The sequence below is a fragment of the Crassostrea angulata genome, chromosome 7 (genome assembly GCF_025612915.1).
Source record: "Crassostrea angulata isolate pt1a10 chromosome 7, ASM2561291v2, whole genome shotgun sequence".
In the NCBI taxonomy this organism is placed as follows: Eukaryota; Metazoa; Mollusca; class Bivalvia; order Ostreida; family Ostreidae; genus Magallana; species Magallana angulata.
Window position 1 is genome coordinate 51,810,341 of NC_069117.1, and position 27,844 is coordinate 51,838,184.

General features: G+C 35.4%; 3 protein-coding genes across 3 annotated transcripts in view; 1 reads left to right on the forward strand and 2 right to left on the reverse strand.

Moving 5' to 3' along the window:
• LOC128157430 (rho guanine nucleotide exchange factor 17-like) overlaps nt 1–381 on the reverse strand; it is a 30,296-nt gene extending 29,915 nt beyond the window's left edge. The window contains exon 1 of the mRNA XM_052819976.1: nt 298–381. The gene's annotated coding sequence lies outside the window, so the exon portion shown is untranslated. The remainder of the gene's footprint in view (nt 1–297) is intronic.
• A 3,672-nt stretch (nt 382–4,053) lies between these two features.
• Nucleotides 4,054–8,119, forward strand: LOC128157450 (protein flp-like). Its single transcript, XM_052820003.1, has 5 exons — nt 4,054–4,582; nt 5,356–5,539; nt 6,121–6,362; nt 6,892–7,145; nt 7,229–8,119. Exons 1-5 carry the CDS (start codon nt 4,239–4,241, stop codon nt 7,927–7,929), a joined length of 1,725 nt encoding a protein of 574 aa, XP_052675963.1. The 5' UTR covers nt 4,054–4,238; the 3' UTR covers nt 7,930–8,119.
• Nucleotides 8,056–27,844, reverse strand: LOC128157431 (serine/threonine-protein kinase Nek1-like). The gene is given in 46 exon segments (XM_052819980.1): nt 8,056–9,474; nt 10,128–10,142; nt 10,484–10,552; nt 10,554–10,616; nt 10,830–10,966; nt 11,239–11,400; nt 11,540–11,629; nt 11,797–11,873; nt 12,009–12,154; nt 13,760–13,864; nt 14,354–14,420; nt 14,592–14,721; nt 15,065–15,274; nt 15,726–15,797; nt 16,008–16,133; nt 17,604–17,876; nt 18,076–18,226; nt 18,304–18,355; nt 18,866–19,054; nt 19,183–19,202; nt 19,462–19,569; nt 19,923–19,985; nt 20,311–20,391; nt 20,479–20,562; nt 20,805–20,919; nt 21,035–21,152; nt 21,543–21,645; nt 22,335–22,397; nt 22,512–22,577; nt 22,724–22,768; nt 22,887–22,946; nt 23,095–23,230; nt 23,331–23,421; nt 23,535–23,628; nt 23,826–23,901; nt 23,996–24,076; nt 24,335–24,378; nt 24,538–24,592; nt 24,872–24,958; nt 25,083–25,150; nt 25,351–25,434; nt 25,718–25,773; nt 25,875–25,916; nt 26,211–26,271; nt 26,558–26,593; nt 27,553–27,844. Coding segments are annotated over 46 exon segments (4,251 nt in total). The 5' UTR covers nt 27,670–27,844; the 3' UTR covers nt 8,056–9,411.

Sequence of the window (27,844 nt, forward strand, 5' to 3'; positions counted from 1 at the left end):
CGATCGGTTCATTGTTTTCTATTTTCTACACCCTGTAGAAAGACTTTGGGGGAATATAACATCGATATACCTCGATCTTAAGTCTCTCCTATTGACTGTACAAATATATACATCTACCATAATATCATGTTTATCTTTTTGGGATCACAAATTCATAGAACTTACCTGAGAAAATACCTAAGGCAAAAATAAACAATACATTCGCGACAGATTTATGACACATTTCCCGCACTATTAAACAATGCACTTTCCAATAATGCACTATAAACTTATCAACACTTTCCAAAACTTTCTTACCTTCAAAACTTAACCAATATTTCCTCCGCCATTTTGAGATTCTGACACTCCAAGCCTTCGCAGAGCTATAGTCTTTATCAGAAAACGCATCGCGAGAGCTGATTATCACCTGCGGCGCGGATCCAATATCCTCCCGAGGGAAAAGTGGGGGGGGGGGGGGGGGCGAACATTTTCTGCTGCAGTGTACGTATAATATATTATGTGAATTCTGTTTTGCTTTTTTAATAGGGAGTCACCATGGTACTATGATTTTAGAATAAATTTTATTAAGTGTTTTGATTTTGAAAGAGAAAAATGTTTGGTTTTTTCAGTTTTAATTTCATAATGTATACATCGTGCAGTTTTCCTAATTTTTAACAACCAGCGCCCTAAATAAATAAAACATAAAATTAAATATTCAGTAATTATCACAACTTAATTCTCCTTTTCTAAAAGTTGAATCTTCAGTACTGTCTATTCTAAATAAATTGATTCAAAACATGCTTATTTTTATCAATGAATTGAATTGAAATGTGCCAAATTATAGTGAATACTCTACCTGGGCCTAACTGTCATTTGCATACATTTTCTCAAATGAAGAGGACAGGCATCATCATCTACCTATTTTTGCTTCCCCTTCTTTTTAAAAATTATAAATTTATACTATGAACAATAGGCCTACCTTTTTGGAAATTAAAATGTTCATTGTTTATATAAACATGATCAAAGACAATTATATTATCTTCTTATCTTCTCTGATCCGTACCTCTCTTTCTTTTCAAGGGATTCTCGTGTCAGCCTGAGAGATGCTTCCCTCAAGAGCGACATACAACCAAGGGCGATAACTCTCTCGATCCCCTCGCACCTGAGTAGCGGCGATGCCGCCCATCTCCTCTGGAGCGTTATAGAATCAAGTAATATGTCTCTCTCTCTTGCCCACCCTCGTAAGGGCGCATAACACAGGGGCGATACGTCGCTCTTGCCCATCTTCTCTAGAGCGTCAAAAACCATGCGAGATTTTTGCCAACCTTCTCTATAGCGTTATGTAGAACCAGGGGCATTGCTTCTCACTTGCCCATCTTCTCTTAGCCGTTAAAGAAACGGCGAGGGGGTTCATTATTGCCAATCTTCTCTACATAGAGCGTTATAGAAAGAGCTAGGGACAATGCTCATCTCTTGCCAATTTTCTCGAGAGAGTTATAAAACCAGGGGCGATTGTTTTCTCTTGTCCATCAAATGGTGGCGGTTAAAGAAACAGCGGAGGGGGGGGGGGGGGGAGGGGGTGCATCATTATTGCCCATCTTCTCTACTTAGATCGTTATAGAAAAAGGGGCAATGTTTCTCTCATGCCCATGTTTTTCATAGCGTTTTAGAACCACGACCGATGCTTCCTTTGAACGTAACAGAACAACTATGGAGAGCTGTACATGTGATGCTGTGTTTGTGTGTCTTTTGGTGTTATACTCGTAAGCGTGACGTTTTAAACCACCAATATCATCTGTCCTTGTAAGTCAACATCTAGTCTTTTACCTTTTTTTAAGTGAAGTGTTTAAAGTTTGGTTAGGATTTAAATGAAAAGAAGAGATACTTTTTGTACAATTCATTCTATCACAGAAACATGGGTAAAAAATGATATACATGTACGGTTAAAATACGATTAATTAATGAGTTATATTTTGATACATGTAATTATTGCCCTTTACTGATACAATCTTTTAAAATAAGTGATATATACGGAAAAAAATAGCGAAAAAGATGGTATCACATATTTGTATTCAAATTGGTTCATTTACTGTAAAATATTCAAATTTCAAATTTGTGAGATACTATATCATTTAATTAATGGCAGTGTAACGGAAATACCCTTCATAGAATGGGTGGATGTTTCAGTATCAAATTAATTTGCGTTTCATAAGCTTTGGGTTAGTGTTAGCTGCAGGTCTGTAGCTCCCGGTCTGAAAAAATTCGGATGAGGACCTGGAATTTTTCAGACCGGGAGCTACAGACCTGCAGCTAGGTGATATCTTTCCTACATATCCTTTAAGCAAAATCGCCTGCACGTTTCAATAGATTCAGATTTACACTGAATCCGAGTGATGTACAGTTTATATGCAATGCACGATTTATATGTTCCATTTTTCGGCCGTTGTGATCAACTAAAGTATATACATGTCTAACAAAGTTCGTCATCAAGGATAGATTACCTGTACAATAACAACACATCTACATATGTAGATCGATGCTCACCCGAAAAAAAAACCCCGGTTTGGTGGTTTCCTGTACTGATTTCATTATGCACTGTCACTGCACACAGACTCATCTTTACTTATGTCGATCTATACTATTATAATAACTATTTTTTGGCGTTTTTGTGCCTGGCGAAGCAATGTTCGACAACCCCTACTCAGGGAAATCAAGTACGCTTGCTCGGAATTGAAAACAGAAAACATCTAGAAGTGGTGTTTATACATACGAAAGACGAATAGGGCCAAATAAAAAAATATTTTTAACTTTGTAATAACGAGAAAAGATCTCGTTAATACGAGATAATTATCTTGATATTACGAGAAAAGATCTCGTTATCTCGTTATTTCGAGATAAGATTTATATAAAATGGTGCGTTTCTGGACAGAAATTCAAGTCGATTGCTTCACCTTTTTCAGTCTATTAACGTTAATTCAATTTTTATTAATTTCTAAATAACAACGATCATTCTTTATAATAATTTCTGCATAAAAACATAAAATGATCGGATTAAATATTTCATCTTTTATGAATAAGTGGAAAGAACTTCACGTTATTTTGCTTTTCAGCATATATTACAATCCCACTGCGAAGTAATTACCAGGTACACGTAGTTCTAGCCATTAAAACACAATTATATCAGTTACAGATAATTTCAATCATGGATATATGGATTTTACCTCTGCTTATATTTTATTTACTCATAAACAACATATTGAAAATAATTGTTTTTGTATATTAACATTTTGGAGTCGGAAAACAAATTATCCTTCATATTATAATAAATTAGTTAATTAATTTATCAATCAATATTCTTTGCTCCTTCTTCTAAAATTCTTTAACTTATTAAATGCATTTCTAATGTACATCAATTTTTCATTAAGAGAGAGTAGAACGATAAAGCGCACTATTTATATTGATCTTTTATCGTAATAACGAGAGAATTAACTCGCAATAACGAGATTTTCACTCGTAATTACGAGATATTTTTTCGTTATTACGAGATCTGTTCTCGTAATAAAGAGATATTTAACTTAACTCGTTATAACGAGATCTTCTTTTTTTTTTTTCGTAATAACGATATCTTTGTTCGTAATTACGAGATAATTCTTTTTTACGTGTCCCTATTCGTCTTTCGTATTTATCAACTGTTCAGTCCGAGTTTTACATCCAAGCACTTGTTAATTACCAAAAAACTAAATCGATGATATCAATACATATAACGTTTATATCAATATAATTTTTCATTATTTGATTGTTTGCTAACTTTGATGAGCCGAGCGAATTATTTAACGTCAGTAAATAAAAATAAACAAAACACACTGATCAAAGAGAACGGCGCTAATATTGTATGATTGGTTTTGCATGCTCGTTATCATCTCCAATGTAGCAACTAAACTATGTAATCAAAATCTTGAGTGTCGAAGGCGTGTTTTTAGTGATAGCAAATATATTCAATCAGTTCAAACATTCAGCACCACCAATGTGATTTTTGGCAAGGCACGATACCTGTATGGAATTTCCGTTATACTTGAATAATTTGCACCGCTGCTACTAAAAGTTAAACTATGTTATTCGGGCGGAGAATTAAGATATACTAAGAAAAATCATAAACCCCCCTTTCTGGTTATCTTGTCTGCCTTCACAACGTTATGCAGGTTTCTTCGGTGCCGAGTGAAGCGGCCTCTTCGTGACGGACACCTATATCTTAGGTTATAATGATACAGGTATCTGTGCCGTCTCTCCCCTCCAGTAAGGGGACACACCTGACTATGTATACACTGCTGCTATTGTTGGTGGTGCAGGGCTCGGGGTCCAGCTTCAGCGACAGGGAATATCAGGGATTTTCCGACTTCCTGGACGGTGTGATATCGTGTAGGGGAGTGACGGGAGGGGTGGTGACTTTAGTGAAAGACGAGAGGGTGGTCCTCACTAAGAGTTTTGGTTACTACGACTTGGAGAGAAGGAGGAAGGCAACAGTTAACACACAGTTTTTCATCGGGTCCCTGACCAAAGCTTTCACCAGCGCTGTTATTGCCAAACTCCTGGCCGAACATCCCAGGTAAATTTTATTTCTAGAATACAACTAGTAAATGTTAATATATACAACTCAGGGTGTGATATAACATTATCTAATTCGTCAAAGCCCTTGTAACGTAAGTTAAGCATGAGATACATGTACATGTATGTTTTGATTTAAAGCTCGCTTTCGCGTTCGCGCACCTGTTGTTGTAGGTACATTTATTGACATTGCTTTGTGTGGTGTCATCGACACGTGTGGGGGATGCCCGCTGTATGCGCGTTAACCAGTTAACGATGACTTAATGTGACAAATAATGCGCCAGTATGACGTGTTAACACGTTTAATGTGAACCCACAAAGCACAATGGCTTCCTGGATCTGTTTTAATCAACGTAGAAAATAGGTACCGGATAAGGTGAGAAGGACACGATGTGTGGTCTGGTAAATGGGGGTATAGAAACGGTCTGATCAGCACAATACAAACTACATCAGGTGGCTAGAAATAAAAATACCTTGTTAAAAGGAAATATATAATTATACGATTTGTAGGGCAAAAAACCCCAACTATTTCTCGTATAAGATTTCCTATCTCTCAAAAGATGAAGTATTTATTCATACACAGGCAAGTATACTTGAAAATTTACTCGAAATCGTCAAGCAAAGACCATTAGAAGGGAATATAATGATTTGAAAAATCACTCTAAACTTGCAGGTTTTGGTTGGTACTTAGGGCTGATAAACTGTTTAGTCCATAGGTAGCTACAATCATATACATAAGTACATGTATAGTAAAGAAGCTGTCTTGTCTTTCAGTTACACTTGGGATACCCCTATCGCACATATTCTGGGACCCTCTTTCCGGCTAGCGAACGACTTGCTGAGCAAAAGCGTCAACCTCCGAGATGTTCTGGCCCACAAGGTGGGAGTCCCGTCAAATTTTAGCCCCCTCCTGGTGGGATTCCCGGAAAACACAACCAGAGAAGACTTTATCAGGCATGTACTTAGAACTGCATACATGGTATTTTTTTCTTTGTTTTTTTTTTTACTGTGGTTTCAGTATTCGTGGGGATTAATTTTCGTAGATAAAATTAAATCGCAGTTCCAATGATACGTATTTTCGTAGCTACACTTCATGAACATCTAATTTCGCCGATCAGCTCAACAACGAAATAAATGAAAATTGGTATTCAACGAATAATGATGAAACTTATTAACTATCAAATGTATACCTATTACATGTCTCAAATATTTAATTTTAGAAGTTTTATAATTATATACAAAAAGAAATACTTAAAAGGAAATGTTTAAAGAATTGCTTTTTGGCAAAGGATGCAGCAATTTCTTTTGACAAGCTTTGACACCTTCGTTAACCAAGGGTTTTTTTTTATTTGCACTGAGGACGGTGCGGATCAGAAACCTTTGACTAGCAAAGATGGAATCATTTTTACGCAACGCTTGATCTTACCGTTGTTTCAAATCACGCTTTGTTCCGCAATTACAATGTAACATTAAATCCTATCGCCAAACATTTACAAGATCTTTTTCATTTTTAAATTGTGCAGAATGTTGGGATATCAGGAACCCCTGTACCCCCTCAGGACCAAGTTCGTGTACAGTAACTACATGTACGTCCTCGCGGGGTTTGTGGCCGAGAAAATGGGCGGGAAACCGTGGGAGACGCTGGTCAAAGAACTGCTGTTTGAGCCGTTAGGAATGAGAGACAGTGGCTTTGTGAGTGATGTAAAAAACTTCACTCAGTATCCTTCAGCTTTTGCATACGTTGATGGAAGACTGGAGAGAGTCGACCAGAATTTGCTGTTGTAAGTAAAACCCTTGTTCTTCCTTCATCACACCGATATTGCATTTCGCTGATAAAATGAGGTAAACACGTGTTGTTGTTTGATACATTTCATTGTGTGAGCTACTGAGCAATATTGTTTCCCGTTTACACACGCCTCTGCAAATGAATTATAGCAATTGAATGTTAATTTGATTTTCAATTCATTATTTCTCTGTAAATCTGTCTTTTTAATAAATAAAAAGATTTAGGAAGTTTCGAAGTTTTCATTTTTAATCGGTTTATCAAAAATACTTCCCCTAAAACCTTAAACATTCACAACCCCCCCCCCCCAGTCCAGACAAGCAACATATATGTAGTATCAAATTTGCTGCAGTCCCATGTTAATATAATATTACGCCACAGTCAAGAATATTTAGACATTAAAGGCACGGAAAACGTCAAACCTTGTCTGATACGAGTGTGATTGGTCTCATCCGAGAGAGCACCAAACCTCGCATGGCAAAGGGAAAATAATGTTCATGTAATACAGGACATTCCTTCTTTTTTAGTTCAGTTCTACCCGGAGGCCCGGCGGGCTCCATTTACACCACAGCAGACGACATGAACAAATGGATGAATTTCAACCTCGGCAATGGTTCCATCAGCAACGGAAGTGTCGTCATACCAGACAAGTACTTTACTGAACTCCACAAAGAACAAATGAGCAGCCCGTTCTCCAAGAACAATCTGTACAAGCCTGTCTACCCGGTCTCCGATATGACGCTCTCCTACTGTCTGGGCTGGGTATCGTCTGTATATAGAGGTAAAAATTAAACTCGTCATCAATATTGCTTTTATATGTTGATAAACAATCCTAATTCATTATATTAAATCAATCTTTCTCAGGCTACCGGAAGATATGGCATTCGGGAGGCATCGTGGGTTATTCTTCGTTGTTATGGTTGTTCCCTGATCTTAAAGCCGGAGTTTTTGTAACTATTACTGGAGCCAAGGACAACCAATACCGCCCTTCTTTATATACCATTGCCAGTCAAGCATCGGATCTGTTGCTAGGTAACACCCCGTGGCTTAATGAATCTACATCTTGTACTTTTCCCGCGCCCTGGAAAGACCTAAAGTCTATTCAGCACGGAAACCCGCAGAAACCTCACCCTGAGTTCTACTGGAACATAACTGTCTCCCAAGCCACGTATGCTGGCTTGTACGGCCATCTTGCTTTCGGTAACATGACAATAACGTCAGATGGAGACGGCATATTATTAAACTACGGGAGATTCGGTAGACTTAGGTTATTACCAATTAATGAGCAACTATTTTTAGGATACTTTTTAGACAGTCTTTCCTTTGCAACTAATTCAGATGGAAATACTGAACCGCTTGTGATAGAGTTCAAATTTAATGCCCTTGGCGCGGTTGAAAGCATAGAATTTCCCGTGGATTTGTCAGTACCACAAAAGACATCTTTTAAAAGAATTGATAAATTTAGATCCAGGTATACGAGGAACTATTCTGTGATAACAAAGGCAGAAGGCCGGGGGGTCGGGACATTTCTATCTGTGACTGCAGCATGGTGCTTGTTTCATTGACCACTGTAAAAGGCGGAGGGCCGGGGGGTCGGGACATTTCTATCTGTGACTGCAGCATGGTGATTGTTTCATTGAACACTGTAAAAGTGCCTTAACTCACGTACACAAATGACCACAACAAGAAAATCAACAAACGGAATTTTTATGAAAAGTCTTATAATTGGAAATAAAATACACATTGATTCATTAATGTCATGAAAAAAATTATAAAGTGAATTTCAAAAAGTTCATTGTTTCATGTATAGTTTCAAAATAATCACAATTAAATTTTTTACGTGTAATGAAATATCAGCTGTCCAGTGAAGCAACACACAAGGCAATACTAAGGAGAAGAGAACATATTACTGTGAATACTACTCCCTTCCACTAGCATAAACTCATCATTCAAACACCTTGCCTTGCACATGTATTAACAGTATAACCACATATAGCATTTGGGGGTTCATTTACTTCTTTTAATTTACTTTTACTTGCTTTGTAACATATTTGAAAAAAAAAATGCCCCAAAAAATGTAAAGCAAATCATTTACAGTTTATCATATACATGTACATATAATTATAGGAATACTGTTGATAACTCCATACGTGTTGACACAACCATGTACAACCATGTAACAATTGTAGACTTACAACATGCACAACCAACGAAAAAAAAGTTTCCAGATGTAGGGACGGAGTTTTCCAATAAAATACCATACATAGGCAGCACTACTGCAAACTAACACACAGAAGTATAAATTATACTGGATGGAATCAAGTCTATAATGCAATCGCTATAAATTAAATAAATCATATGGAATTGTATGCCAAATCACAGAATTAAATAACAATAAATCAATTGTTCAACTACATCTACTCTTTAGATTAATGGGTGGGAATAAAAAGTCACAAGGGGATATCAAAAGAAAAATCAAAAATAAAATGTAAAAGTAAAAAAAAAAAAAAATAGCAAACAGCAAACAAAACGTGAAGGGCAAAAAAATCAAATATTAATTATGTAGCCAAATATAGAGTTTGACTAGGAACAGATAAAGAAGATAATGGAAATATAACAGCAGGCACAGGACAGGATACATCCAAAGTGGGACCACACAGTACTTGGATACACACAGGGGTGTACATGTATATAGGCTAGTAAGCTAATCATTGCACTGTAAGCTGGGAGCTAGAGCATTATAAAGCTTTCTCTGAATGTACTATCAAATACTGAGAACATCACAGGTGAACTGATCCTACAACTCATGCCATGTGTTAGTTCTGTACATGTATTCCTACTATTCTCAATCCATTCATAATTTAGAAATGTAATCCAATTGAGACATAATAAATATGTGTTCACCTTGCTTCATATCCTTGATGAGATATACTGGTAATAAGTCTTGCATACAGTCAATGGAAATTTTAAAATGAACATTTTTCATGTTTATCTTTCATACATACAAATGTCAATATGACATCACACAATCAGTGGGGGTTTACACTTCATGTATATTCCTCCATCAATGAAAACAGGAACCATGGAACTCCGACCATATCTAGATCAATCTAAAAATAAAATGGAGAAATGTTACTAAAAATTCTCTGTGTTTCTTAGCAATACATGTACTTTAAACTCAGTATCAACTTTGTATTAATATATACATACCATTATTACTCTAGCTAATAAGGAAAACTTAGAGTGCAAAGTAAAGATAAAGAACAATAAGCCTTTGTGATATAAAACTAACCAACACATTGTACACCTATTTTAATTAAATAGTGGAAAGACAATTATATCACAAAATAAACCAAAAGCATCCCTATTTTGCATATAATTTAAAAAAAAATTAAGTTCAGTTTTAAAATCAAAAATAAAGAAAATTTTCAGAAAAAAAATGATTTTTCCTTAAGAGCAAAGAAGAAAAGAGTTAATGTCCTTAATTTTTCAGAAGTGTAAGTGAGACTCAACATCCTTACAAATGTTGTTGGCAAATTAATCTTTGCTCAAACACTGATGTGACACAGATACATTTACAAATTTGGTTTGAAAACGGCTCACCAAAAAGCAACAAATATTACAGAGAATGATTAAAGGTGATATCTTCTATGTTTAAGTTTGATTTGTAAGATGTGCAAAAGCCATGAATTTGAGAGCACACAAAAGGACCAAATAGCTCACACAACAGGATGTGTTCTAATGAAGTGTTAAGTGAACTTACTACTTTGGTTTTGTTCTGTAAACACATGTATTGAACAAAAATTCATTACTTTGTTGACTGCAATTCTGCAGTTTTCTCATTGATGTTAAAAAATAAACAATAAGCTTCATTTTTTGAGAAATTCATGTACAATGTTTGTGTAAAATTTCCCTGATCTTAAATATGCATAAATACTATATTAATACATGTATTATTTAATGTAAATCAAATTGTTCAGAGGTCACCCTTTAAAAATAAAGGGCTATCAACGCAATTTTAAACCTTATTTGGTAAAAAAGAATTTCACACTAAAATTTATTACAAACACCTCTATGGAATCAGTAAAAGATCAAACAGTAATGAACTGAGACACCTACCTTCAGTGAAGGCGGCGTCGGCCATGACCAGCTGAAAGATCTTGGGGTACAGGTGCTCCTTTTCCTTGCCCAGAATGTTGGTCACCAGTTTGGCCCCCTCCTCTATGTTCTCATCCTCATCTTCTTGAAGAGCCTGAAAATTTACAGCAAATGGCTGAATGGTTTGCCAGCAGAGGAGGAAGATTACAAGTTTTATTACATGTTGATCTCTTTCCCAGGAAAAAAATATTCATTACAAGTTTCAATCTTGAAGCAATAATACCAAAATAACAGTTGTTATTGTCATGGAAAGGAATCCAGTTAGAATTGATACTGATAGATGCGGATCTATGTTAACAAGGCTAACCTGAACAGTTTTGTAGACCTTCAAGAATCTGTCACATCCTAGTTCCCCCTCCAGCTCAGCTCGGGACTCCTCCAATCGGCTGAACAAATCATAGTCTTCCTCATCGTCTCCAAACTGGGTGTCTCGATCACTCTCATCTGTAAAACATGAATACCCATTGCAAAGCAACTTCAATATCAAAACTACAGAGCATTACCTCTGTGAACAATCTCGGATTTAATAAATGTCTCCAATTTTCTATCAATTGCAACATAGCTAATAAGAATTGATTCCATCCTCTTTAAAACAAAGTCAGTCTTTTTGATAAATTAAGAACTAATTTGATGATCTTTTTAATAGGGATTCTTGGTATCTTATCTCTTCATTTGAAAGTTTTTGGACATTTTTATCTATATTTAGTAACAATCACCTGACTGGAACAGGTCCTCAGTGTTCTCTGATTGGTTCTCGCTGTCCATGGGGTCCTCAGTCTCCTCCCCTTCACCTGTCTCCTCCCCTTCACCAGTCTCCTCCTCACCATTCTCTTTGTCCTCATTATCTTCCTCATCTTCCCCATTATTATCTTCATCACCTGCAAAATAATTCCAAATTTATATCTCTAATGTTTTCTTTACTGGTACAAACACCCTTTACTATACAATGCTCTAATATACCAAACTGACATCCCAAAAAATAAACAAATTCAAATATATGAAAAAAAATCTTTTTACCGTTATTACTGTTTGCGTCTTCACTTTCATTAATGTCATCTTCTTTACTTCCTGTCATGTTCAATGTAGAAGATTTCCTCTTTTCATCATCTATTAATAATCAAGTATTATTACATGCATGTGTATACCAGATGATATTTTAGTCTGTCTTTTACTTCTTAAGTGTCTTTTTTATCAACAACTATTGCCTTTTTTCCACAGAAAGTGGTTTTGATAACCTGTGTATGAGTAAGGCTGATGGCCATAGAGAAACAAACCTGTGCTGTATTCCCTCAGTAGTAAACTCTGCATGGTCTCTCTAACACTCATCAAATCCTCATCATCTTCATCATCACTGAAACATACACCATAACCAGCTATAAAAATATCTAAAATATCTAATATCTAAAAATCTCTTGATCAAAAGTGAAAGATGGGAAGACAAATGATAATAAACTCTAGCAATAATAAAGTGCCTATCCATATATACTCATTTTCATTGTCTTCCTCCCCCTCCTCCTCCTGCTGCTCCTCGAGGTTGAGGGGACTGATAGGCTCCTCCTGAGGACTGTTGTCCTCACTGTCTTTATCCTCCAGGCTGACGTTAGCTAACAGACACTCTACCAGCTCCTCGTCCTACAACAATGGGGTTATGTCACAACTTTAGCAGGTATTTTGCTGTGTACCGTATAACGGGTAATTTTTACTGCTGTAATATTTTACAAATTTGTCATAAAATAGGATGATTTGAATTTTTACGCGTTATATTTTTGCGAATTGGACATGTCCGTAAAAATTAAAATCATCTGTGGTAAAAGGGGGGACAATTTCACCGTGACTTTGTTACAGTTAACACACATACAAATCAGAAAATCGTTTTTTCTGTTAACGATTCCTTATATTTATGATTGTGTTTATACTAGGGATGTAAATCGGTCAATTTTAAGTACTCGGTTACTCGGACGTTTTTCCGATCAAGTACCAGGGTACTCGGTAAGAGTGTAAATAAATATGAACAAGTACATTGATAACTAAAACCTTGGTCACTTTTGTAGAAATTCCTCCTTATGTTTAAGACAAATGTGATTTAACATGTTTGTCGTTCCCCCCGTATAGGATAAGTTTATTTCGCACATCTGACATTTTATGTTTTTTGAAACTTCAGTTCTTTTAAAATATTTCCAGACTTTTGAAGTCGGTGGCGGCATTTTAGGTCTGTTCAATTTCTCTACTGTGTGCTATCTAATTTATATAATACACTATAATAAACGATGTTTAGTGAAAAACAAATCATTAAATTAAGCCAAAAATAAGGGTAGAAGACAGCCAAAGGTAACAGGTGCATGGTCACGATAATTACTATATAAACACTGCCCCAGGCGATAACGGTCATTTAGCATATTTAGAGGCGTAGGAATCCTAATTACTGTATGTACAAGTGCAATGGACATTTTAAGTTTTTAAACCGATGTTTTAATGCATTATTAAATAAAATTAGAAATATTTAAAAATATACATCCGAGTAACCGAGTACCGATTTTAGTATTCGATACTCGGACTGTCGATCGAGTACCCGGTTAACCGGGTACTCGTTGACATCCTTAGTTTATACATTTAACTTTATTTCATATGTGATATACACTTTACTATCCTATCTATCTGGGTATCATCATTGATGTACACCATGTGCTCATCTCAGTTTGATTTACCGGAAAAAACCCAAAGACAACACGTTAGTAGCTAGATGTCTTTTTTGGTTGGGAGAGAAAGAAAGAGAGAGAGAAAAAAAAATTGAAATGGAGTTGATCTGAACTGTTAACACCACGTGATCAAAAACGCTCAAATATACCTACATGTACATGTACAGTCGTCAGGGCTGAGCTGAAGGTCATGAACATTACTTTCATACGTACCATGTAGAAATTTACGTGCGATGTTTTTTTACTTCTGTGAAAATTTACGTGTTTAATTTTTACAGATTTATAAAACTCGTAAAAATTAGCAGCACGTAAAAAATACCCGTTATACGGTATATGTTTATGAAGATCCATTTTTATTTTTATAAATATTTGGATGAAACAAAACGATTAAACAATTTTTTACATGCAGATATTCAACTTAATGTGAGAGAAAACAGCTGACAAAAGAAGAAAAAGAATTCCCATATCTTTCTAGTTAGTATGTTAGTCTGAATATCATCACATATTTCGAGGAGTGAAATCAAAACAAAGCAAAACTTGCCTCATTCTTCAACTTCTCCAGGTCAAGGCTTTGTTTCCTGGTTCGCTTGACTGCATTAGTCCGTTTCAACTTGGCAAGATCAGGCTCAGAGCAGGTACGCAGCATCTGACATAGAAATAGTACAAATTTCATAAGAGTTTGCTACACTATATGCCATTTTTTTTCTTTGGAATTTTTGTGCTTTGTTTTTATACTGTAATGCATATCCAACTTAATCTTATACATACATGTACATAAAGTTTGCTTAGATGTGATGTCCAAGATTTAAAATAGAAGATACCTAAACCAGTATTTTTATTTCAACTATGTATTTACCACGAATTTGTCAAATGTTAAAGTGGTATAATTTGTCATGTGAGGTCGTTGCGTTTTTTGCATTATTATAAAACAGTAACATAGGTAAACGTAATGTGTTCAGAGTACATGTATTGCGTTCATCAAATGTATAATGATACTGTAAACTACAAGAAATATGAAGCATTCAACCATTATTTTCTTAGCAGTGGACCCTAATTAATGTCTAAATACTCTTTTTTGTTGTTGATATAATAGCATCATCAAACATTATTCAAAGAGTTTCCTAATAACATTTACCTGAGCATTTCCAATGTCAAACTGTCCACATGTAATCCCAAGAATGACACCAGAGTTTTGAGTTTTGCTACAACAATAAGATACATACAACAGTTCATATGCACAGTTCATTACATTACCAATCTGTTTCTGATTGGTGGAGAACCTGGGCTTTTACAAAGCGACATCAAATACAAGAAATAATGACATTGCACTATTATGTTTACCATCCAAAATTCAGAAACAAGTTGTGCATTACCTCAAAGAAATATTCTTAGGTTTGCTATCTTTTGATTCCTCTTTTTCCTCTGTTTTATCTTCAGAGTCAGGTTTTGTGAACAAGCTTCCAGCACCCTCTGTTTTACTCGCTTGAGGAACACTGTCAGAGTCTAACAACAAACAAGAAAAGTCAAGTTATAACCACACCCACTGTAAGCTGGCCAATGATATACCATTCCAATATCCACAAAAAATAAATGAGTAGTGACCATGAAACCAAACATGCGTACAACATCTTGACCATGCAGTTAAAATACATGAACATGCACTTGACATTGTGAAATAATGAAATCACAATTCTTATTCATTTACATTACTGGTACTTTTTTTTTCTTTTCTTTTTTTAACTCACACTAAATTAAAAGGATGAAAATTGTTCTAACCTAAACAGGCAACCTATATGCAAAGGAATGTAAGAAATGCAGTAACTTGCTAAAAGCAAACTAAACTAACCAAACTGCTTAGGGGTGTCTGGTTTGGATAATTTCACTGGCTTAGGCAAAACAACAGGTTTGGATGGAAGCGGAGGTTTAGCAACACATTTAGGCTGATCATCTACTTTATCAGTCTTAAAATTTGAATTTTCCTTGTCATCTGATTGGTCAGTTTCCTGTTTGGTTGTTTTGTTTTCAGAATCTGTATTGGATGAATCAGCCTTCTCCTCTGCCAATGGGATATAATGTTTCACAACAAATACACATGTGCCAACATGCAACTCAAATTACAATAAATACATGTATAAGACAATAGAAAAATTAAACAAAATATTACTTTTCCACATTAATATAAGAACGGTATTTAAATATCTTGCATTAGCAGCTAGCGTTATATCTTTATGCATCCACCATTTTGTTACATACATTTAGCATGCTTTAAAACTATTTCCCATTTACTTCCTAATAGAGAAAATATAGGTACATAAAATTTTAATTTATTTTCAAGTATAATATACCATATTGAGTATTGAATGCACTTTTCTATATCAATTGTAGCTTTATGTATTATATTCATATATGGTATTGGTGATCAATGTGATTCAACTTTTCTCTAGTTCAGGTCATTAAGAAGTTAACCTCAGACAGTAACACAAGAGACACCCCAGAGACAGGATTACCTAGATTTGGAAGCTGCCCTGTTACTATGACCGGTTTATCAACAGTAATGGTGGCACCTATAGCTGTCCCTTCTAGTTAAAAAGTGATCCAATTAGTCAAACAGATATTGTTACTTGAGGTGTGAAAAAAGACAACATTATGAAAGGTGAAGATAGTCTGTAAGTCTAAAATTCTGTTTATTCAGAAAGATAGAACTGAAGAATTCTGTAAATTACTAGTGAATATACGACTATAACACAGACAACACTAGGATATACATGTATTAATCCCTGGGAACTGACCTTTGGGTGGGCCATCCTTGCTGAGGGTGATGGTGCCCTGCCTGATGGGGACCACTGGAGGTTTGGAGATTGTGATGGTGGCCGACACAGAGGGTGGGGTGGGGGAGGAGGCCTCTGGACTGGACACTGACAAAATTTAAATCAAATTAAATCAGTTAATCAATCAGCATAAAACTACATATGATTCAAATGCATCATCACAGGTATGGGGTTCACTCAAAGCACCTAATATTGAGAAACTTCATCTTGATTTTTGTAAACATATCTTGAGAGTTAAAAGGTCAACTTGTAATGTAGCAGTTTATTCTGAATTTGGACGCTGTCCTCTGCTGTACCAAAGAATGTTCAACATAGTTAAGTTCTGGAAAAAAATACTGTATTATAATAATTGTACTATTCAACATTGCAATTATACACTATATGACTGTGTCGAAAAACATAATGCAAAAAACTGTTGTATCATGTTAAAGATTTTTTATGCAATCTGGGTATGTTTTGGGATGAATTGTGAGAAAAACAAAAAATAACAGCTGCAGATCTCATTGTTGTTAAACAACATATTTTTGACCAAGCTACACAGTATAATTTTTCTCAACTAGATATTTTTAGTAAATGCTCTTTTTTCAAATACTTAATTGCAACCCATGATTTACAATATTATTTAAGGAAATCTATTTCAAACAAATATCAAAAGTGTATTTCAAGATTCAGGTTGTCTTCGCATCAATTGTCAATAAAAACAGGTCGATTTTATAATATTGAAGGACACAATAGAAAATGTTTCTTATGTTCAAATTCTATGAAGATGAATTTCATTTTATTTTAATACGTTCCATATACGAAGGCTATCCCAAAAAATACATTAAGCCTTATTACTGAAAAAAACTTCAATGTGTAAACTTTTGCAACTTTTTAATGTTGAAAATGTAAAAGAACTATGTAATCTGGGTAAATTTATTCACTTTAGTTTGAAAATAAGACAAGATTTACTTAATGCAAATTAGATGTTGATATCGATGTAAACTTCTGCCACATTCTCCCGTTAACCTACCTGTATGTGTATACAGTAAAACACACTTATAACGAAGTCCCAGGGACGTTCAATTTTACTTCGTTATATGCGTAATTCGATATATCCGTCAAGTTTACAACATGTAATAAAGTCACGGGGAATGAAAATCACTTTGCTGTAAGCGTCAATTCATTATAAGCGTGTTCGTTATAACCGTGTTTTACTGTATTGTTTATATTTATTGTACTGATAAGCTGTATAGCTTAAAGTTAATACTGAACTGAACATCACTTACTGCAATATCATCCACTCACATACTTCTAATTAAAACTTATTACTCATCCACTCACATACTTGCTACACAGGTTTAGATCAAGCATCCAAGTGTAAATTAGAGTACATTATCAAACTGTTACACATTTGGCTTACTGTTGTTCAGTGTAAGATCTGTGTGTGACATTTCTTTACAATTTCAAGCCATGACAAGCAAACAGAACAACTCTGAACAGATCCAAAAGTAAAGCTAAAATTATTCTTTCTTTTAAAACCCTTACAGCTCAAATAAAGAAAGAAATAAAATTTACCACTGGATTCCCCAGACAGTGTTCCTGAGACCACAGACTTCTGTGCTAAAGCATTGAGCAGTGTATCACTGGGCCCCGCCCACTTCTTTTTTTCTGGGACCGAGGGCTTGCTGCTCCCCTCCCCACTGCCTGCTCCCTCTCCTAGCTTCTTCTCCAGATTGCTCAACAATGTGTCACTGGGTCCTCCCCATTTCTTCTTCTCTGGGGGCTTAGGCTTAGTGTCCCCTCCCTCCGAGACGGGGTGTTTGACAACTTGATCACTGGCAGAGGTTGCTAGAGGATAATATTAATGCACTTAATATGAAACTTTGTGAATTTGGAGTTGAAAATTTAATTTCAACTGTATTAATCAAAGCCACAAATAACTTTGTCCCATATAAAGACTCCATATCTTCTTACACTGTACTGACAAAAACAATGTTAAATTCCCAAACTAGTGTTCAAGAGATACATGTAATTTGATTTAACCAACCTTCCATCTGAGAGGCTGTCTGTTCCAGGGGAAGGTTGGAGAAACTGACGCCATCTCCCTGACCCCACTGAGATCTGGCAGACTCTGGGGGTGAGGCTTCCTCTGCTATTTCTGGCTTCTCTGCCTTACCCCACTTGCCTTTGGGTGCTCCCTTATGAGATCAATTAAAATATGACAAAATATAAAACAAGGTCAATATCAACTCACTTTGTTCTAAAATAAATTTACCTTTTCATTCAACTTCTTTAAAATTTCATCTTTTTTCAGCTGGTCTGGACTCCTAAAATGAAGACAAAGAATTGTCCTTTATCTCATGCAGGTAACCATGTATATGACAGACATAGGATAACATCATTTATTAATATGTGTATTAATTATTTATTAATTAATTATTTATTATTAATTAATTATTTAAGAGTACCGGCCAGTTTATCATCAGTAAATGATTATCAAATATTTAACATAAAACTGTACAAAATCAAAGTTAATTGCTTCAAGTAGCTATGTCTTCCAACAAATGAAGAAGAATACATTATTACAGCAGTGTATTTTACACATAATGTGGTTTCATTAATATTCAAGGGTATCAATTTTGTGGAAAACGTGAAAATCACAGTTTCAAGGATACGTAAATTAGTGGCCAATTATCCTATCAATACAAAATGTTAATAGAAATTGCACTTTGATGAACACTTAATTTCGTGGATCAACTGAATAACGAAATCCACGAAAATTGGTATTCAATGACTATTGATGAAATCACAGTACTGAGTTCACCCAGCCCCCTTACTTTGCGCTTTCTTCCTTGCTGTCTGCTGGCTTGGCACCTATGGCACTAAGAACACTGGTAAATCCTGTTGGACTGGCTGGTTCCATGGCGACAGGTTTGGGAGGTTCCGCTCCGATCGCATTAAGAACTCCAGTCATGGACACAGCAGGGGCCGGGGTCACCTGAGGTTTAGGGGGCACAGGGAGGGGCCTGAAGATCATATGACTTTATAAAACTTTTATTCAGTGACAATTACTTTAATTGAAAGTACCTAATACATGTAGCACACAACAACAAAAACTTATTTTATGGCTTGCTGTACTATAAAAAATTCATACCTTCCTTGCTTTGCTTTATCCTGTTGAAGAAAATGAAAAACAAAATTATGAACATTAAATTAATTAGATTTCACACAATATCTAATGCATAACTCTTAGTTACATGCACTTCATCTTGAATATGGTGTTCCACTGCTTTAAGTCCCCTACTGATAAAATGCAAATGTCAAATAAACATCAGGTAGACAATAACTTTTAGGCCACTGCCATTGCCATCCTGATTATCAGAAAGTTTCTTCATGTGTATTTGTAGAGTGATTGAGGGGTGAGATCACTTACAGGGGCTGCTCCGCCCAGCTGTCTCAGGCGCTTCTCCTTCTCAAACAGCTCTCTCCTGTCTTTTTCTAGCTGCTCCCGTAACATCTGAGCTCTATCATCTGCTTGTTGCTACAATACCAAAGTTTCAACATCAAACGACATGCATAAGAAATACTGTGGTTTCATTAATATTCAAGGGTATCAATTTTCTTGGATTAAGTGAAAATCACAGTTTCAAGGATACGTAAATTCATGGCCAGTGACCCTATCAATACAAAATGTTAATAGAAATTGCACTTCAATGAACACTTAATTTCGTGGATCAACTTAATAACGAAATCCACAAAAAGTGGTATTCAACGAATATTGATGAAACCACAGTACACATAAAATTGTTTTCAGTATGCTTAAAAACCTTATTCTCATTGCCAGTCATGTAAGCATCACACTGAATGCATCTGATTGGGAATATCAAGCCTTACCCTGAGAGCCTCTATCTTCTTCCTCCTCGCCTCAGCATCTTTCCTGGCTTGTTCTTGAGCTTCCTGTGTACAGAGTTTGGTATGTATGTAAATGAGCATTGTAATACATTCTATAGATCTAGTAATTTTTATCTGTCTAAAAAGACACAAGCGGGAACTCTTGTTAAACTCTTCATTCTGCCTCAATTTGAGTCCAAACTATTAAGCTGTTCAATTAAACACACAACACTTTCCTCAGACCATGTCTGTTCTAACATACTGCAACTTTAGATTGTTAAATCATTAACACTGTCTTTTTGCTTTTAAATCTAAGGAACATCTATCACAGTTTTCCATTAAATCAATAATTAAATGATGATCCACTAATTAAGCCTACATTTAGTTTTACCTCGTTCTTATTTTTGCCCATCACATTGCGTCTCTCTTGGTAATTCTGTTGCCTTATCTGCCTCAGCTTTTCTATATAATCCTAAAAAATCACATTTATATAAAGCATGCTGTTCATATAGCTGTTCATCAGTTCACTTGGTGAAACACATACAGGTGTGATAATTACCTGCTCCTCCCTATTCCTGGCTGATCCTGGTCGTTGGTCATTATTGGGACTCTGCTGGGGAGTGGGGTCATAAGATCGGGCATTCTATTGATAAAAGATACATGAAGGGATCAGCTCAAGAGTATTTCGAATCTAAAATATGAATGATGATTTGCATGACTTAATGATTTGCAAGTTTGAATGTTTGTTATTGGGTAGAATGATTAAAACAGCATATTCATTAATACAGTTATTATAACACTAGCCATTTGAGCTATTCTGCTTTATAATTAGTATCTATCCCTTAGAAAATTACAATTCTAGACATGCTATATATGACCACTGACTCCAAATATATCAGCCTGTCCCCTATGTTTGTTCAGGGCTGCCTCTCTCTTTCTCTGTACAAAGTCCTCCACAATCTTTGCCCTTTCAGCTTTTGCATCATTAACACCTGCATTCCTGTATAAACCGAGCATCCATATAAACAGTTAGCTTATGAAGGTTTCAAATTCACTAAAATAACACATATATCATACAGATGTTTGATGTTGAGCAAATCTTGAAAAGCATTCACCTATTTGGCTGGTAGACTGGGGTTGGTTCGGGAACTCCAGGTCGCTTCCAGTTGGGGATTCCTTTTGAAGGATCTGCCACCCTGGGAGCAGCCATATAGGCCGCGGCATTGTTAGCAGCTAGACAGGAACATCAACATGTCTTTAATCTACTGTACTCTCCATCAATCATCAACAATCTTTTCTTGATACATTACAACTCCCTAGAACGTTTCAACCTTTAAACTTTTGTGATGCTTTCTTAACTCATTATTTGGTCAAATGAGACAGATTCCGTGTCGAAACACTGAATTTTAAATCAAGCTGTTGAGATTAATAAAAGAGTCTGGGTCCATGACCAGTGAGTATTGTAAAACATGCTTATAATGAATTGACACTTACAGCGAAGTGATTCTCATTTCCCTGTGATTTTATAACACATTGTAAACTTGATTGATAAAACGAATTATGCATACAACAAAGCAAAATCGCCCGTCCCTGTTGATTCACTATAAGCATGTTTTACTGTACCTGGCTGTGGGTTATTGAGTCTCTGATCTCGGTCCATCTGGAGTTTGTCCAAGTAAGCATGATACTTGTCGTACTTCCCTCGCTCCTTATCTCCTGTTGGCTGCTAGAAAAGATTGAAAAAATATAAAGATTATGACTGAAATAAGTAAATATCAATCCGTAATTAGATACGGCTGGATTTATTTTACACTTACATTGGGGGGAGGCCACCTGACCTGGATTTATTTTACACTTACATATGGGGGAGGCCACCTGACCTGTTCCTTATTTTACACCTACATTGGGGGGAGGCCACCTGACCTGGATTTATTTTACACTTACATTGGGGGTAGGCCACCTGACCTGTTCCTTATTTTACACTTACATTGGGGGGGAGGCCACCTGACCTGGATTTATTTTACACTTACATTGGGGGTAGGCCACCTGACCTGTTCCTTATTTTACACTTACATTGGGGGGGAGGCCACCTGACCTGTTCCTTATTTTACACTTACATTGGGGGGAGGCCACCTGACCTGTTACACTTACATTGGGGGGAGGCCACCTGACCTGTCCCCTATTTTACACTTACATTGGGGGGAGGCCACCTGACCTGTCACACTTACATTGGGGGGAGGCCACCTGACCTGTTCCTTATTTTACACTTACATTGGGGGGAGGCCACCTGACCTGTTACACTTACATTGGGGGGAGGCCACCTGACCTGTTCCTTATTTTACACTTACATTGGGGGGAGGCCACCTGACCTGTTACACTTACATTGGGGGAGGCCACCTGACCTGTTACACTTACATTGGGGGGAGGCCACCTGACCTGTTCCTTGGGCTGCTCTTTGACCCCATTCCTGTCTTTCTTCTGAGGAAAAAAATCATTGCTTTAATGCCTATCTTAACATTACATTCACATTCTATGTTTTCATGCCCTATAAAATGCGTCATTTTATAGCATGTCTCCACATCACAGACTTACATCCCCATCATCAGAACCCATCAGATTTCTCCATCCCTCCTCTCTGGCTTTATTGATGCGGGCCATCTAAACCAAGAGTTTATATACATGTAAAGTATACAGATACGTGTATACGACAAGATTTAAGTTAAGATACATGTATATGTTTAGTATACAGACATGACAATTTTTTCATTTATCATAGAGATAATTTCTAACTAATTGAAACTTACTTTCTGTTTTTCAATGAGATCTTTATGGCATTTCTCTGCAGCAATCTAAAAAATAAATAAAAAAAAAAAAAGATATTATTAAATACATGAAACATAAAATTCAAATAAGAAAATATTAATGTCTCTAATACTGGTATATGCAGATTTAAAAATTTTGTTTTACCTTTTCTTCTTGTCTTTTCTTTTCTTTATCCATGAGTTCTTGTCTTTTCTTTCTTAAATCCTATAATGACAAAATACAAAATACAAATAACAATTCATCAAAAATATGTGTATGCTTGTCCATTACATCCCTAAAATTTGTTAGTTTTGTTTTGTAAAGGAAACGCTATGTGGTGCATCCCCCCCCCTACCCTCCCCTATTAATTTACCTGGTTACTGTTGGAGGGCCTCATGCCCTGGGCACTTCCAGGGCGGCTTGCAGCACTCCCTGGTCGGGAGGGGCCTGCACTTCCTGGACGGGAGGGGCCTGCACTACCGGGGCGCTTCTTTTCTGCTGATTGTCTGCTAAAATGTAACACAGGTAATTCAGTAGCTGTACATCATAGTACTGTCTGATATAAAGATCCTCAATTGTTGGCATTATATTTATCATTGAAAATCTTACTTTTTTTCCTGGGACTTCCTAACTATTGGTGCTCCATATATACTGGCAGGGTTGTACTTCTGGACAGGTTTAGCTGGTGTGGCCTTCCTTGCTGAGGAGAAAATACAAAAATAAAATTCTTTGCATATAATAGGCAATATTTTGAAAACAGATACATGATCATTTTTTAATTTCCTGTGAAATCTGTACTTCTGAATTTCTTACGTGCTGGGGGCTTTGAGACCCTTGGGGGTGGGGGTAATTCTCTCGCCAGTTTCTGTCCATGCATTACAGTGTGGCTGAACTCATCAGCAATCAGCTATAAACATGGAGATGTAAAGGTGACAAGGTCAAGCATACAATACCACTTGAGAGGAGATACAGATTTTTTCTTTATTTGTAGCATATTTACATTTATCAGTTTATGCTATTTTCATGTACATGTATCCTCATGTTAGGTTTTACATTAATCTGTCATGGTCAGCTTACAAAATAAATGCAAATGTAATCACTTACATGCTCTGGGAGAAACTTAGAAACTTTCTTCTGAATAAATGGCTTTTTTAAAATGGAGTTTATGGATGGTCTTTCCCTAAAAAAAGAAAGAATGCATAAAGTATAAGGCACTCTTTGTAATTAAGCAGTTACTATGTCTGAGGTTACATGACCAACAGGAGGAAACATACTTGGGGGCCCGTTTGAAGAGTTGAGCAATGAGTCCCCTTAGATCATAGCTGTACTTGGGAGAAATCGGTGGGTATGAGCCCCTGAAAAAAAAAAACCACAAAAATTTTAAGATAAGTAAAGTTCCAATACTATATGTAGTATTCAGATTACTGGTAAACATTATCATTTATTTGATCATAAGGGTTAATTTTAAGTGTGGTAATATTTAAATTCTTATTACACTTTTGTATGATGATTTGTTTGATGAATGTTTATGTACATAATACAGTAATATTTAATACAAAATTGATATAATTTATGTATTGTATTAAATACTTATACTTTTTTAATTAACTCACCTGATTATCTTTAATACTAAATTCTTCATATTTCCAGCTTCAAACTACAATATTTAAGATTGAATTTCATGGGAATACTCAATAAGCAATTATAAGCGGATAATTGCCATAATCACAAATATCAAGATCTATACTTTTTTTGTTTAAAGTTACACTAGTATATTTGGACACCCAGTACCTAAACCATTTACACTTTTACTTACAGCATGCTTCAGTGTTGCCATTTCATACAGTACACACCCTAGGGACCAAATATCACTGCAAAAAACATGTCACAATATAAATTATCAAAATCAATATATTCAGGGAGAAATTTCACTGTAAAATAAATGTAACTGCACTATATATCCATTCAAAGTGAAATTTCTCTGTAAAATAGCATCAGTTATGATAATCAAATTCATTAAACACAGTGTGTCTCACTGCAAAATACATGTACCGGTATGTGTTACTTTAACAGTATCTGCTATCAATTGATCCACTTTAATGGGAGTGTCTGCTGAGGTCCTACATATACCTGTAGTACTGAACACAAACCTCTTGTTGTTGTATGGCCGGTTCTCTACTATTTCTGGAGACAGGTAGTAAGGGGTTCCTATACAGGTTCTGGCTAGCTCTACAGTGCTGAAAACCAAATTAGAACACATAAGTAATCTAAAATTAGATTCTGAGGTAGGTAGAAATCAAAAGATGCATGTTTTGGTAATCTGCAGTGTAAAAGCAAGGAAATGTTTAGAATTTTCTCTACCTGCCCAGGACTTTAGCAATTCCAAAATCTCCCAGTCTCACTGAACCATCAGCTGACAAAAAGATGTTCTACAAAGGGTTCCAGAACATTTGATCAGTCAAATTTGAACAAGATTATAGTCGCATGTTCATGCACGTAAAGTGCATGCATGATTTAATATAAATAGGAGAAACAATGTTTGATTTTCAAATTTAATCAAACTGCTACTTCACTTCACAAAATGATAAGATAATCAGGCAAAAGGGAATGTGATTTTACTTCTATGTACCTGTGACTTGATGTCCCTGTGTAGAATTTTTCGGTCATGAATGTGCTTTATTGCTAGACAGATCTGAACAAACCAGTCCATCACCTTCAAACAATATTACAGCAATGATCAGTAGAGAAAACTACTGGGTATAGTTTATGGTAAAACATTGAGAGAAGCAGTTTTAAGAGGGTATCTTGTAAGCAATCTAAAACTGCAAATGGGACCATTCAATATGACAGAATGGACAGTTTTTGGCTTATAATCATTACATAATGACCTTTAAATATTATTATGTACATGCATATATTATAAAATGTTATATTATTATAATAAAACAATAAATTGCTCCAAGTATAATCCAAAATTCTTCATTACAGATGCATACCTGTTCCTCTGGAAATAGAATACCACGCTGGCTGTTGATTTTACCATACAAATCACCTAAAGTAAAGTAAAGCAACAACATATGAAATACTTGTATGGGTTGTATATGCATGAAAGGTCCCAGACAGTTTAGTGAATATATAAAGCTTTAACATTACCTTTTTCACAAAAATCCATGACAATGTAAAGGCTTCCAATTTCTACAACAGCAAAACAAAATTAGATCCCCTTCAATGTAGCATTGCTTTAGAATTGCTATATGTAATGATTCATGTTGAATTAGGTTTTTTTGGCTTTCTTGACAAAATATTAACACAACTATACAACCAAATTATAGAAGGAAATATTGTTTAAACAATAATATCAGACAATGGAAAATTCTTTTGAAATATATTAATGTTTCTGTTAAAAATGTTTATACTGGACTGTTTAATTGAAAAAAAAAAAACAACTTCATAATACTGATGCATTTATAATACCGGTACTTTGTATACCTTCAAATGATTCTCTGTATGTCACAATGTTCGGGTGGTTCAACTGGGCCAGCACAGCAACCTATAAAAAACGTTATCAAAGAAACTAGGCCTTAATACATCAATCAAACAGAAATTCTGTAATACAATGAAGTCATGCATGCATTATATTCAATAAGTAACACAGTATAGATATTTTATGCTATGGATATTTCAGTAAGACAGTTAATAAGTAATAGATTGATTAGATAATGAAAAACCATATTGTTGTATTTGTCAACAATAAACATCATCTTTAATCACAGCATTTATAAATAATTTAAGATAACATTCAATCTATAATTTTCCAAAATAAAAAATATTCTCACTTCTTTTTTGGAATCCTGTCTTTCTTTAGGGCTCATCTATGAAAAAAAAAAACCCAAAAACATTTGTAACACATGCATGAATTTTGGAATTAAAATTTTCATATTAAGTACAGGTACTTCATATCAGTTCCTTTAATAATTCAAAAATCAAAAATTCACTATTTTCTCACAGGCTGGTATATGAACTGGGTCTACAAATTTTGATATACAAATTGCAACATGCTTATTTCACAGCAAGCTCTTGAACACAATGTGAATCATATCTGAGTTTAGAAATGGAAAACGAAAAAAATTGACTGATTTTTTAATAGCGGGTGTAATAATGACTATTGAAGAGATTACAAACTATGATACTCTATGAACTCAAAAAATAATTATATGGTTTAAAAAGGCATTCTTCACGTTTCGATCACCATTTTAAATCTCACGCTAAAATCTGATATTAAGAGATTTTTTAATGTCTAGTTCAAAATAAATAAAAAAATATTAGTTAAAACATAATAAAGGTGTCTGCAACTAGTTGTTTTAATCTATTTTCTTTACAACTAGTTTGGGACATTGTTATTTGATGGAAATTGTCGAGTGATATCTGCTCTACTAACAAGACAATGTAGACTGAGCATGCAGCCTTTGATGTAATGAATAAATATAGTAGATATGCAGATTCAACAACTGTGCACGCTTCCAATGATTCTGATATTGGTTTCACCATCAAAACGATCACTAGTAAACACATCATCTGTCAGCAGTTCAATATGGTTTGATATTTTGGCTGAACTGCTGAAGCCTTTACTGAATCTTTGAACAGCTCTCAATGTTAAGGACTCTGACTGTTTAGAGACTCGGTTATATAAGGAATCAGTCTATAAATCAAGCCACGTACTGTCTTGGATGAGGGCTTTGCAAAGCTCCAATTTAAAATGGTAGAAACTACTTTTGCTACCTTTCAGATAAGTAGTGAACTTCTGAAGTATACATTGTGATTATACTGATACCTTTCGTATATTAATTTCTTTTATAACATATTGCTTGCCGTCATTCTTTTTTCTAACTAAAATGGCCTTCCCAAACGCGCCCTCTCCAATCTGTCTCATTTTGGTGTATTTATCCATATCTCACGTGTAATTGCTAAACTCGTGTGAGCCTAACGTTAAATAATTAAAGGGCTACTCTTGACATTTCATAAGGAACATTCAAAAAGACTTTTTTTCCTCATGATTCTTGGACGTCCACAATGGATCTCATCATCATGATCATGATACAAAAATATTCAACGGAAGTTTACAA